Genomic DNA, 12,312 nt, shown 5'->3' with positions numbered 1-12,312 from the left:
CGGACAGTTTGAGATCTGAGTTACACGCAACTGATTATCAAGCTGAATGAAACTTAACTCCAATTCTAACCTAGACCATTACATTAATCTTGAACCCAACACTAGCCATATTCATTTTTACAACCTCCAAACCAAAGATGAACCGTTTTTAAAGAATATATGAATCCTGTGCTAGCCAAATCTCTGCACATATGTCATGGTCACTGGTTAATAAACCGATTACCAACATTAAATTATCCACATTAAGTTGCAAATGATCCCAACTGCCAGGATGGGCTGCTTCTATTGAATATGTGAGCATAGAGTCCACGTGTTTTCTTTATAATTTAGCAATATCCAAAATTGTGATAGGTGATTCTTCCTCTCCCAGAGCATTCTTCCATGTGCTCAGTCCGACCACGGGCATCCTCTTCCCTGTTGAGAGTCACCAACTCACTCATGGTCCAACTAAGGATCTGGCAGAGAAAAGACAGTGACAGACGAGTGTGTGAGCAAATGGACCCAGTGACCACCTGTCATCATGACTATATCATAGTACTCTTACTGATCATCACTCACATCTGAATTCATGAACGTCTGCACTACAGCAGGTTTTGTGCGTGCATATATATGTGCTACATGTGCAAACACCTCTCGCTTACATGTAGACAAGAAAAGGTAACAAGGTGATTTGATTCTTTTTTTTTTTTTTTTTTTTTTGTGTTTCACTGACTGGAAAAGCATTTTCAGTGGAAATGTAAACTCTCTCTGTGAGCACAGCCTTATAGCCAGAAATAGCTGATACAGCTATACGGCATTAGTCACAGCGTGGTGTTACTGCAGCACATCTCAGAGAGCCATGCCTTGCCTCACTAACTCTGCTGTATCTTTACCAAACCACCTATCTTAACACAAACCACCTGCAATCTCTGTTTTCTAAACACAAAAGTATTGAGGTTTCTGATCATCTTCAACAGAAATACAGTGCAGGAGATGCTTCACTTAAGTAACAGTAGCAATAAAAGAAAATACATTTAACTGTTTTACATACAGATTAGTTGTTTAGTTGGTTGTTCCAGTGGTTCTACAAAAGAGAAACTCAAATGACACAGGCTTAACTTCACACATTTGGTTTATTTATTTCCATTTTGAAAAGTTCATGAATATTGTCAAATGCAAAGAAGCAGTGCCAGCGAGTCTTTCAGCAGCAGCACGTGCATTCGTGTCGCCACAGTCCAGCGTCCGCTGAGGCTCTGACGGGCAGGACGCTCACACGCTCAGATAAGTCATTCAAGTCTCTCCCGTCATCTCATAGTTTTGTCAGTAATATTTATGACATGAAAAGTGCATTTATCAACATGTTGCAGTCAAACACTTTCCCATACACGATATATATGACCTACTGTGACTGTCTGCAAAAACCATACTCATAAATATATTTTAGTTCCCCCTGTAGCTGAGACAGAGAACAGCTGCTGTTGCAATGTTATAAAACCTGCATCCTAAACAGGTTTTCTACTTGAAAAAAAAAAACTGACAATAAAGTTGAATGTACAGATGTTACAGAGGACAGAAGCAGTTATCAAATCACAAACTGAGGACTTCATGAAACCAAAACGTAGACACCAAGGTGGTCTATTTTTGGCACTGCTCACAGTAGCACCTAGACATGGCCTTTGAATGGCACGAGAAAGCAGAATATACACAACAAAGCTGGGTTTCCCAGAGGAATCTTGACTATTTACTTTAGATTAACTTTGTGCTTGCATTGCTCTGAGAAATCCAACCTGTACTTGTATGGCACTTTTACAGGGATGCATTGGCTAAATTCACCAGTCTTGTATCAAACCTATCCCTAAAAACATGTCCTTGCGTACATACAGTAACTTCACATTGCACACTCAACGTTTTTCTGAAATCACCAGCTCCCGGCGGTAATATCTAACACAGCATAGGGCATCGTCTGTTGTGCACTTAACATGGCTGGTTGTTTATTTTACAGTGTGACCAGTGTGTGCATGTGTGTGTTCACATATGTGGTATGACACCAGGCTAAGGCACCTAAATGTTCCTCAGATACCGAGCCAGGCTATTCATTTCAGAGCAGCCACAGAGCTCAGAAGGGAGAGCACCCATTTAATGTGTAAATTGTGTTATCCAAACTTACACTCCTGTTACAGTATGTGATTGTCATTCCCAGGTTTTCCAATGCAGCTGAGATATGGTATTGTTGTTTTGAAGTATTGCAGGACTTTTAACTACACTGTGGCACAGAGTACAACTGATTCTGGGGGGAGACAGGTCGTACTAAACAGCAAAGTTTTATCAGACTGAAAGCACAAGAGTGGGATAGTTAGGTTATAACTGTGGTTTGCACTGAACACACTGAAGGTGCTGGTACACGCAAGGTAAAATAGAAATTATCCTATTTGAAACCTGCTTTGGAAAAGAAAATTGTGGAAAAAAAAAAAAGAGTTTCTTTTTAAAAAATATCTCACACTTCATCGTATCACAAACAGACGAGCATCAGAGAGTTGGACAGATTATAAAAACCACTAATAAATCCGTAAAAAACAGAGTTAATAAAAGAGGTTTCCGGTAAAAGCCACGATTGTGCCGAGCCCACCCTCAGCGTCGCTGCACTGCTCGGGTGCTTGTGTGTGTGCCTGGGTCGTAAGGTAAAGCAAACTCAAATAATTACACCCTGAAACCACCATTCATGTTGGCATTCTTCCTCCATCCTCTCACTGTGAAGTGGCAGTGTCTGTTTGGTACTGTGTGCATTAAAACAGAGCATTAGGTTAACTACAATAAAGGTCAAAATCTAGATGAAGAGTGGGTGAAGGAGGGTTAAGGGTGTTTTCTGGGTTTAGTCTGGAGTGTGTGGTGGCATGGGCATTGGAGGTGAGTCTTCCTATGACTGGGGGAGGTGTTGTCTGATAATCTCCCTAGACTGGGGGGGGATCCTATCAGGAAAACGGACCAAAAACTCCACGATGAGGTCACCGCGTTGTGACGGGTTCTTGGGGAAAGGCAGGCCTTCCCCTCTGAGTCGCTTCACCGTCCCTGGCTTGATGATGTCGTGACAGGGAAGAGAGATGACGCGGTTTTCCAGCGTGGGAATGCTAACCGTGCAGCCACACAACGCCTGGGGAGGAGAGGGAGAGGAGAGTCAGAGGGTTAATATCTTTAATAGGGATGAAATACCGAAGCCATGAATATCCCAATGACTTAAAAGTTTCCATGAACTCAAAAACATGAGTTTATCTTCCCTTGGTGCGTCACACTTCCTCATATTTCTCTGTGTATTCACTGTGTGTGAGAGAAAGAGACAGAAAATAGGCAACTGCAGCACTGTGGGATCTACAGAGAAACATTTGGAAAAGAAATGTTAGGAAAACACAACTTGGCAGTGGAAACATTCTCCAGTCTGTCCAATACAGTGTGTGTGTGTGTGTGTGTCTCAGTCTTGGAGGGGCTACACGTTGCACCAAGGGACTAATTTTAGCAACAGTCTCATAGCCGGGGCTAATGAAGTGAGGCAGGAATCGGCTGAGCTCGTAAATAGTTGGAAGGCATGTCAGCTGGGCTGGCAGGACGAGGGGAGCGACACACAAACACTCACACAATCACACACTGACACAAACACACACTAAGCCTCACCTCCTTATCACAGTGCCTGATGAATCCAGTCAGAGCGTAAAGAGCTCTAAACTAAATACGGAGACCTGTGGTTATCACGATTTCACAGGGTTATCACGACTTCACAGGCTTTCCAGTGAGCATCACTCGCCAGATTAGTGCTAAATACAAAGAACTATTTAAAACCACAACTCTGTGAATGAAAATCACGATGAGTAACAAACTTTTCTTATATAATGCATTTCTAGGCAACATTTACAAAGTGGTTTACTACAGAAAATAAGGTCTGAATATTTCTCATAAATGTGCAGAGAATGAAAAATGAAGGGCCACTGTGGATGACCTGTATTTCACTACGAGTGAAAGGTCAAGAAACCGAGGACGACAGAACAACAGAACTTATAGACTTATAGAATTAATCAGGTATTAAAAAAAAGACATAAATGATTGTTTTTAGGGATTTTATAGGATGATGTTGGATTGTTGTGGCCATCAAAGGTTCTGGACATTGACCTGGAGGATGCCATGGAATGGTACCATCTCTATTGTTTGTTCTCTTTGATAAATGAAAACATGACCCAAAAATACATTAAAAAAGGGTAATAGTCAAATACTTTAGCTGCCCTTATTTCATCCAGCACAATTTTTCAATAACCAGGAGAGTGGGCCCCATCATTTTTTGTTATAACCAGGTCCTTTAAGATCCTGCTACGTTAGCCGCACTGGGAGACTGTACTGAGCTCAGCGATAAGGTCACCGTGCTAACTCCATACTGACCTATATGAGATATTGTTAACATGGTACATGTATAGTAAATATATTGTTAACAATCATAGTTGATATTTTAACATTTGCTAATTAGCAGTACACACTTTACAGCTTGGGTTGATGTCTCACCTAAAAGTTATTTGGTCATAAACCAAAGAATAGGAAAAATCTAAAGTCTGACCATGATGGACTAATGAAGTTATAATTCATTCGGAGTAGGGGCATAAATGTGTGAATCTGGGCAATCCATCCCTTATTATTAAGACATTTGAATCATTATATTGTCTGGGAACACTGCTAGTGGACTGGATACCAAGAGTCTTGTTAAAAGGGAAATATTTTGTTTTGGAGCAAATTCTTGCTGAGAACTTCGGCTTAGCCATAGATCAAATACGTTAAGCTACATGCTACATGCTACAAGCTTTTTGATACTTAGAGGAGCATCAGTTCAATTCACCATCTCAGTTTTTACCACTTCCAGCACTGTCAGTCTTAACGCAACCAATCTGGCACATGCCTAACCTCTAGAGCACAGTCAGTGTTAATACAGAGTTGTTGCTATAAGACTGTTTGGGGATTTTCTCGTCTCGTCTGGTGGGTTTTTTTAAACACAGATAAACATGTGGGCAGTTGAAGTTCAGTCAAGCGGCGCAGCTGCTTCAGAGGAGAGAGAGAGAGTTTCTAGTCATGATGTCAGCCTCCTCTTACCCCCTGCATACATTACATGGTGATCTAGCCCATGACTGTGATGGAGACTAGTAGCTCATCGTCTTGTTATGAACACTTCCACTCATCACCACAAGTCTTACACACAGAGACAGGTTGCCATGACACTCAGCACACACCGCCAGCTGATCTGATCCATTGATTGCACAAGGCTCAGTTCAGACAGCAGAGCTCTAGAAATGGACGCAAACACACTCATACACTGAATTTGTTATATTTGTCAGGGGTCATATATATTGATTTGAACCAATGTTTCTAATTTTTTCATCTGTGTCGCAATCACTGGATAACAGTGTTCCCACAATCCAAAGTGTTCTCATATGACTGTGGACTGTCAGTTCAGGTCATCCCCTTAGTACATGCCTGTCCTGAATACTGACAGGATTAAAGCAACATCTGCTAAAACATGCACATGTTGCCTTACTTGCAGAGATTCAACATATCCTATCATTAGGGATGTACAGTACATTTGTGTTTCTAAATGATAACAGAGGTGGAGCTGTCTACTTTGGATCTAGAGCCCAACAGCTAGCACCCACACGTGTTTAGATCAGGACTTTGTGCTGGAAGTGCACTGCACAGATAATATCAGCGCACACTGCAGAGGCACCACTGATGCCAGAAGGAGACACCCTATAGATCCAGGAATGAGCCAATATATCAAAATCACACTTAGCTTTGTAATTGCTGCTGACAGCTGTCATAGTGGACACACTTCAGGGCTGCAAGTTGCCTCCAGCAGTGTCTCCCAGGAGTTCACTGTGTGGTCACACCACCTTAGTGGCACTAAATGAAGCTGCTGAGGTCATCAGGAAGGAAACACAACTGAGCAACCAAACATCATACATTAGTCTTAGCCTTTCAACAAACTTCTAGTTGAATAGGTTATATGTTTTACTGGTGTAATGCATTTGCCATATGCTATATATATATATATATATATATATATAGACACACACATATGCAGGTTGTCTGGTGTGCAGTATATAGCTGATGCTGTGTTTTTACTGCAGCACTGAGCATCACATCTTCAGGGAAGCAGAGCAGAGAGGAACAGTGGAATATGAGCTCTTATTTGCTTTGGATACTGAATCATCTGACCCACTTCCCTAATATTCCCCAGATATTCCCCCCAACCTGTCTTTAGCTGCATCAGATTTAAGTCTCTTATCTGGCTGATGCAAGGCTTTTAGCAGTACAAACCTAATCATTGTGCAGGATTGATCAAGTACCATCTCCTGCTTAATGCGACTCAAGAAACTAATGTTTTCTCATTACCTAGGCTGTCTTCATATTTGTGCTGTGTGCAGGTGCCCATGTTTCCCACTATTGTTGCTCAGGTTATGAGAGTCTAGGGTTTGGAGGAAACAGTTCAAATTAGCTTGAGTGGAGTATAAGCAACTCCCCTAATAGCTGTGAAAACACATGCCATTAAGCCGACCATGTGTAATACAGGCACGTGGCAACACTATAACAAACATTAAAGCTTGTGTACTCCTTAGATGGAGCAGAGCGGTGCTGGACCCACTGCCCTCATAGGAACAGCTAATTAAATGTCCTGCCAGTCACAGTAATATCGGCCCGGATTGTCACCACTGTCATACTACAATCCATCGTTAACTAAGTGTGCTTGCAAATATGTTTGAAGATGCAAGAGTGTGTGGGATTGTGTCCATGTTTATGCCTGTGTGTAGCCTTATGTATTTATACAGCAGTGCAGAAAAAGTGAGGAAGATGGCTCTATGCTGTCACACAAGGACACCACATTCCTGCTGCTTTTCTCACACTGCAGTGACAGAGAGTTTGCTTCCACTGATCCTCACCTCCAGCAGCACACGCTCCTCAGCACATGTTTGATATGACCACCCATCCAGGACATAATCTTACCATTGAATTACAGTCATGCCTCCCCAGACCATCGCTGTGTCATATGAAAAAGAGCAGTGGTGGAAAAAAAAAGCCAATTTTGGATAACCATCCAAAACTTTGCAGCTGATGAATTCATTAAATTTCTGCGTGGATACCTCAACTGGGATTCAAAATCCCAACCTCAGCAGTAATGTCTACACATTTACATGCAGAGCCCATGACAAAGAGAGAGGACCTGAGATAGACAGACAGGCAGATATCAAGACAGAATAGACACAGGATAGGTGAAAACGGGCAGACGCACCTCTTTTAAACTGATCTTGCAGTTATAAATTATATTGGAACCGTCTCTCTTGAAGTGGGCGTGCCCTTTGTCTTTAAGTACGAAAGCTATGTCGGCAGGAATGTTCTCAGGGGTCTCGTCCCCCTCCTTAGGAAAGGTGATCTTGGTCCCTTCCTTCCAGCCTTTCTTGATGACGATGTTGAGGATCTTGTCTTCTGTCCTCATGCTCCGCCCATCTGGGTTCAGCCTGCGGCGGGTGATCTTCATGCGCTTGGTGCAGCCATGGAAGATCTCTTCCAGCGAGACCTTCAGCTCGTGGACCACCGGAGGGTCCTGCTGCTTTCGACCAGTCCCAAGGCGCTCTGATGGAACCCCCCTCCTTCTACGGCCATCCCCTGGAAAACCGTTGTTCATCCCACCTGGAAAGCCAAACTGTCTTCCAAAATGAGCAAAGGGGTCATCATCATCTATGTCCATGTCCTGGTCTGCATCATTGCTGTGGTCATTGTGGAAGGAGAAACCATTGGAGCGGCTGTGGCTGCGGTTGGAGCCGAAAAACATATCAAAGGGGTTGGAGCCGCCGAAGAAGGAGGCAAAAGTAGCGTGGGGGTCTCCATGGAAGGTGTAGTGGTATGTTGAGCTGCCAGGAGCACCTGAAGAGCTGCTGCCTCCTGTCTTCAAACCTGAGGAAGAACAGACACAGAGAAAAACGTGAGACCTCACATGGACTGGCACACATCCACCAACTGAAAACACATTAATATAAACGCAGATACCAGACGCACAACCCTGTTCAGAAAAGCCCCGGCATGGATCACAGAGGAGAGGAGAGTGGAGACCATGTGGGCAGGAAAAATCCCACAGTATCACTGATCTTTCAGCAGCGCTGGTGGTGGAAGAACTCATGAAATACCAGGTCACGCCATCCAACACACTCACAGAACAGACACATGCATCAAACACCCACAAATGCAAGCTAAAGCTTTCGCTGCTATTCATATCTCAACCACGTAATAGTCTTCAGCGAACACACACACACACACATACACACACACAGTTATACACACACTACACTAGGAGCTGCTGTAGATTTGAAGGCATTAGGAGGTAAGTGTTGTTGACATTAAAGATAACAATAGACATACAAATGTTCCTGCAGATAAACACAAACACAAAAGCGTGGAAACAGAGTTCATACTTAAGGCACTGAAGCCCTCCAAAGTCCTCCACTGTGATATTAGATGCTGAGGCTGTTCCTGAGCTATTTCAATAACAACTTAATCCATCATAACGCCTGTTTAACAAGGTTTCACTGCCAGAGAGCTGCACTCTCTGACCGTCATCCTACACAGACACACACAGACAGAACAGGATCAAATCCAGACATGAGCCCCCAGCACCCCATCCTTCCTCACCTTCCTCTCCATGCTGATCATAGATGACCCTCTTCTTGGGGTCGCTCAGAACCTCATAGGCCTCTGCGATCTCCTTGAACTTCTCCTCTGCGTTGGCATCCTTGTTCTTGTCAGGGTGGAAGCGCAGCGCCATTCGCCGGTAAGCCTTCTTGATCTCCTCCTCATTGGAGCCCTTGGGGATACCCAGGGTCTTGTAGTAGTCCTTCCCCATAGCTGCACACACACACATACACTCTGGACCCCCCCTCTTCAGCTGAGGCTGTGGTCAGTCACTGGTGAGATACAGGACTACTGTTAGGGTCTTGTAATTACTGTGAGGTGGACGCTGCCCAGACCAAGAGACTATATATGCCCTGGCAAAGGTGCAGACTGTACTCAAGTGCTCTCCTTCTGGGTCCTACTGTGTCTATTTAGTGATAGTAAAACCAGCACTCTGTGTTCCCATTCCCAACTAACTGTTGCCAGGGGGACGTAGTTGCAGTGCTGATGTAGAATCAGCAGAGGAATCCCCTCCATCTGCTTTAGCAAAGAGCTTCTCCCTCTCAATCAAACCCAGTATTTTTACATGGAAACATGTAAATACGATTTTAATTTCGAGATTTTCAGCTGTATGAATAAAATTAACTTGACACCCCCCCCAACTCTGCTGTGTTAAATCAGCTGGGCAGAAACACTGCGGTGCCACTGACCAGGACGCACAGACAGAGCCCGGTTACATCTGGAACTGCTGCCTATGCTCCTACAGACAAAGAAATACTGTTTCTCTATCAAATTAAACCATCATTTAGACCAACCACTGGTTCTATCGATGAATAAACCTCAGATGTTACATATCATATTAGTTAATACAATGAAAATTCAATACCAGTTACAGGGAGACACCGGCTTCAAAAATATTTCACGATCTGGGCAACGCGGAATAAAAAGAAGATAAGGGGATAGAAAGAAAAGAAAAGAAAGGAACCCCTACCGGAATGCTCAGAAATGAATGGAGAATTAGATCAACATGGTCCAGCTTCTCTCTTTTTCTCTCCCTCTCTCCCTTTTTCTTTCTCTCTTTCTTTCTTATTATGTGCCCACCTCCCCGGTACTACTGGGTCCTTATAAATTGACGTCAGGACGCCGGGAGGATCACGGGCTCTGAAATAACCGGTGACCAAACACTGGGGCGCATCTGACGTTTCACTGGAAAACCTCGGTCAAGCGTCCAGATAGAGTCAGCCATAATCCTACTGTACAGCCACCACATCCACCGCAACTGGCATAGTGTGAGAGAAACAGGACTTGTTTGGAGAGGAAATAAAGCCCATATTTTAAAACACTTTTCATTGATCCTGTTTGTTTTATAATGATAGTTGGTCAGTTTAAGTCTACTCCCCATCCAATATCACGACTCTGCCTGGTCGGATCTCTGCGGTGTATAAATTTAAGCAGCTTTCGCTTAAAAAAATAAAAATAAAAATAAACTAAAATAAACTTAAAACAAATAAAAAATGTTTAATAGGTTTGTTTCCTTACCGAGCCTGCTGCTGCCTTGTTGGTCCTGTCGGTGTCTGGAAACCCGTTTGCAGTGTGGAGAGCAAACCCAGCCCCCTCTCACAGCCTGGAGTCAGGAGGACTCTTTGTTCAAGATATGCTCACAAACACACTCAGCACCAAGACTGACTTTAATTTCATTTCATTTCATTCTTCATTTTCACTGAAGACTGAAAGGGAATCAAAAACGCACCATTTGTTTTAAGACTGTCCTCCTGTAAGGTTTTCCAGTCTAAGGGGGCATGTCAGGGGTGTGAGGTTCACTGTGCAGGGAAACAGGGTCATATTTGGAGAGAGAGAGAGAGAGAGAGAGAGAGAGGGAGAGAGAGAGGGAGAGAGAGAGAGTCCTGAAAGTTGACAGAAGAGCATTCACCTGAAAAACTATGTGTTTGTATATACTATGAATGTGCGTGTGCGTGTAAATGTGTGTCTGGGTTGAGTTGATATAAACACTGCTGAGTCTCAAACACAGCTCCCCCTCCACACACACACACACACACGCACACACACACACACACACACACACACATTTTGATTTTCTATTTTTGTAAAGACTGAACATGTACCTTCCCTTCACCAAACCCTGATCTAACTCCAACCTTAACCTTTTCTTTACCTCTAAACTTAGTCCTCTAAAATAGCCCATCCTGCCCTCACCCTGACCTTCCACTTGAATGTCTTGACCTTAATACCAGACCTCAACCCAGCTACAATTCCAATTGCAACCCCAAGATTTACTTCCCTAACTCCAAAACCCTAAAACAAATGCAAACATTAACATATTTCCCTAAATGCGAATAGGATTAAGCAAAATAACCCAACCAAACACCAAACCTTGATCCACTGCTGAAATATACAAGTGGGAACTGGGGCAAGATGAGTTAATATGAGAACACATCAAAACTAGTAAGTAAAACATTCACCTTAGGGTCCTCATCATGAAATGACAACTGTCTAATGAGTATTAAAATACTCCAAAGCAGCTGGCACAAAGACTGGAGCTGCTGGGCCCTGAGATACTGGATCAGTTGTATCCTTTCAAAGGTTGGTTAATCCACTATTGTTTCACACTTGGTTTGACTCCAATACCCCAAATCACAATCTGTCCCAACGTTACCAGCATTCGTTTGTTCTGACAAATGTTCTTGTACAAACAAACTAAGAAAACACATCATGAAGGTCCATCATTCCTCCCTGATTTCACCACTGTTCTCAGTCCAGACGAGCTCGACAAGCAGCCTCCCCAGATTTCCAATAAATAAATAAATACATATATTAAACCGCCGGTAGAGGTCTGAGTCATTGCTGATGACTTTTACTGCTAAGTGCACAGGAAAGTACACTCAGCGGGGAGAAGAGCTTCTGCTGTGACAGGTCAATGTGAGAGAGATAGAGAGAAATAAAGAGTCATTTAAGCTTGAGTCATCCCTTCCCACCGGACTGGCGAGGAGGTGCGATGAAAAGTGGGTGTCTCAACGGAGGAGTCTGTCTGACACACACAAATATCCACTTGCTGTCACACACATGCATGCATTTAAACATGAAAAACGCTGCAAGCATATAGAGAAGTCGCAGTGTTGCATAGCTTCTGAGGAGAATAAACAGATGCATTCCTGGGTGTCCAGCTAAGTGTATGTTTTGGCTGCAGGGAGGGACTTGGGTCCAATGCAGCTGTCTGAGAAGAGCAGCTGGTCAGCAGTGGAGTGTTTTACATGCAGGGCCCTCTTCTCACCCTGTGATAAAACTCTGGAGCATGTTGAAACTGCCTGTTGGAAACATCTGGCTGAAATGAGATCTAAACTCTGCCTGTCTGATTGTTCTTCCATAACAACATATTTCAAAGAATATAATAACACTACTACAATTGTATTGTTTTGTTTTATGTCTGCACCTATTGTCAGTGATGACAGATGAGAACTGATCCACGTGCTGCTCCAACGCTGAGTATGCACTGCAACTGTCTAGGAACAACTATTCTTGACCTGATGCTGGGTTTCCATGGTGACACGGGAATCTGCCAGACAGTGATGTGTCTGCCAGGGATACTCTGTCACAGCAATGAGCCCTCTGAGCACGTGGATGCGTACGTGTGTG

General features: G+C 43.4%; 1 protein-coding gene across 3 annotated transcripts; it reads right to left on the bottom strand.

The window, feature by feature from the left end:
• Positions 1-1,093: 1,093 nt before the first annotated feature.
• On the bottom strand, positions 1,094-12,007 carry dnajb5 (DnaJ heat shock protein family (Hsp40) member B5). 3 transcript variants are annotated; one of them, XM_026322811.1, is made up of 5 exons: positions 10,201-12,004; positions 9,653-9,940; positions 8,683-8,954; positions 7,289-7,950; positions 1,094-3,127 (listed from the first exon to the last, which is right to left on the bottom strand). In XM_026322811.1, the coding sequence occupies exons 3-5, from the start codon at positions 8,909-8,911 to the stop codon at positions 2,894-2,896; spliced, it is 1,125 nt and encodes a 374-aa protein (XP_026178596.1). In that variant the 5' UTR covers positions 8,912-8,954; positions 9,653-9,940; positions 10,201-12,004; the 3' UTR covers positions 1,094-2,893. The 3 variants fall into 3 exon arrangements, 2 of the variants coding, with proteins under 2 accessions (XP_026178596.1, XP_026178595.1); XR_003296552.1 differs by lacking the exon at positions 9,653-9,940 and adding an exon at positions 3,643-6,466 and having other exon boundaries at positions 2,993-3,127; positions 10,201-12,007; XM_026322810.1 differs by lacking the exon at positions 9,653-9,940.
• Between the last annotated feature and the right edge of the window lie 305 nt (positions 12,008-12,312).

The sequence above is a fragment of the Mastacembelus armatus genome, chromosome 9 (genome assembly GCF_900324485.2).
Source record: "Mastacembelus armatus chromosome 9, fMasArm1.2, whole genome shotgun sequence".
Lineage (NCBI taxonomy): Eukaryota > Metazoa > Chordata > Actinopteri > Synbranchiformes > Mastacembelidae > Mastacembelus > Mastacembelus armatus.
The sequence above is the reverse complement of the archived record's forward strand: the minus strand, read 5'-3'. Positions and strand labels throughout refer to the sequence as shown.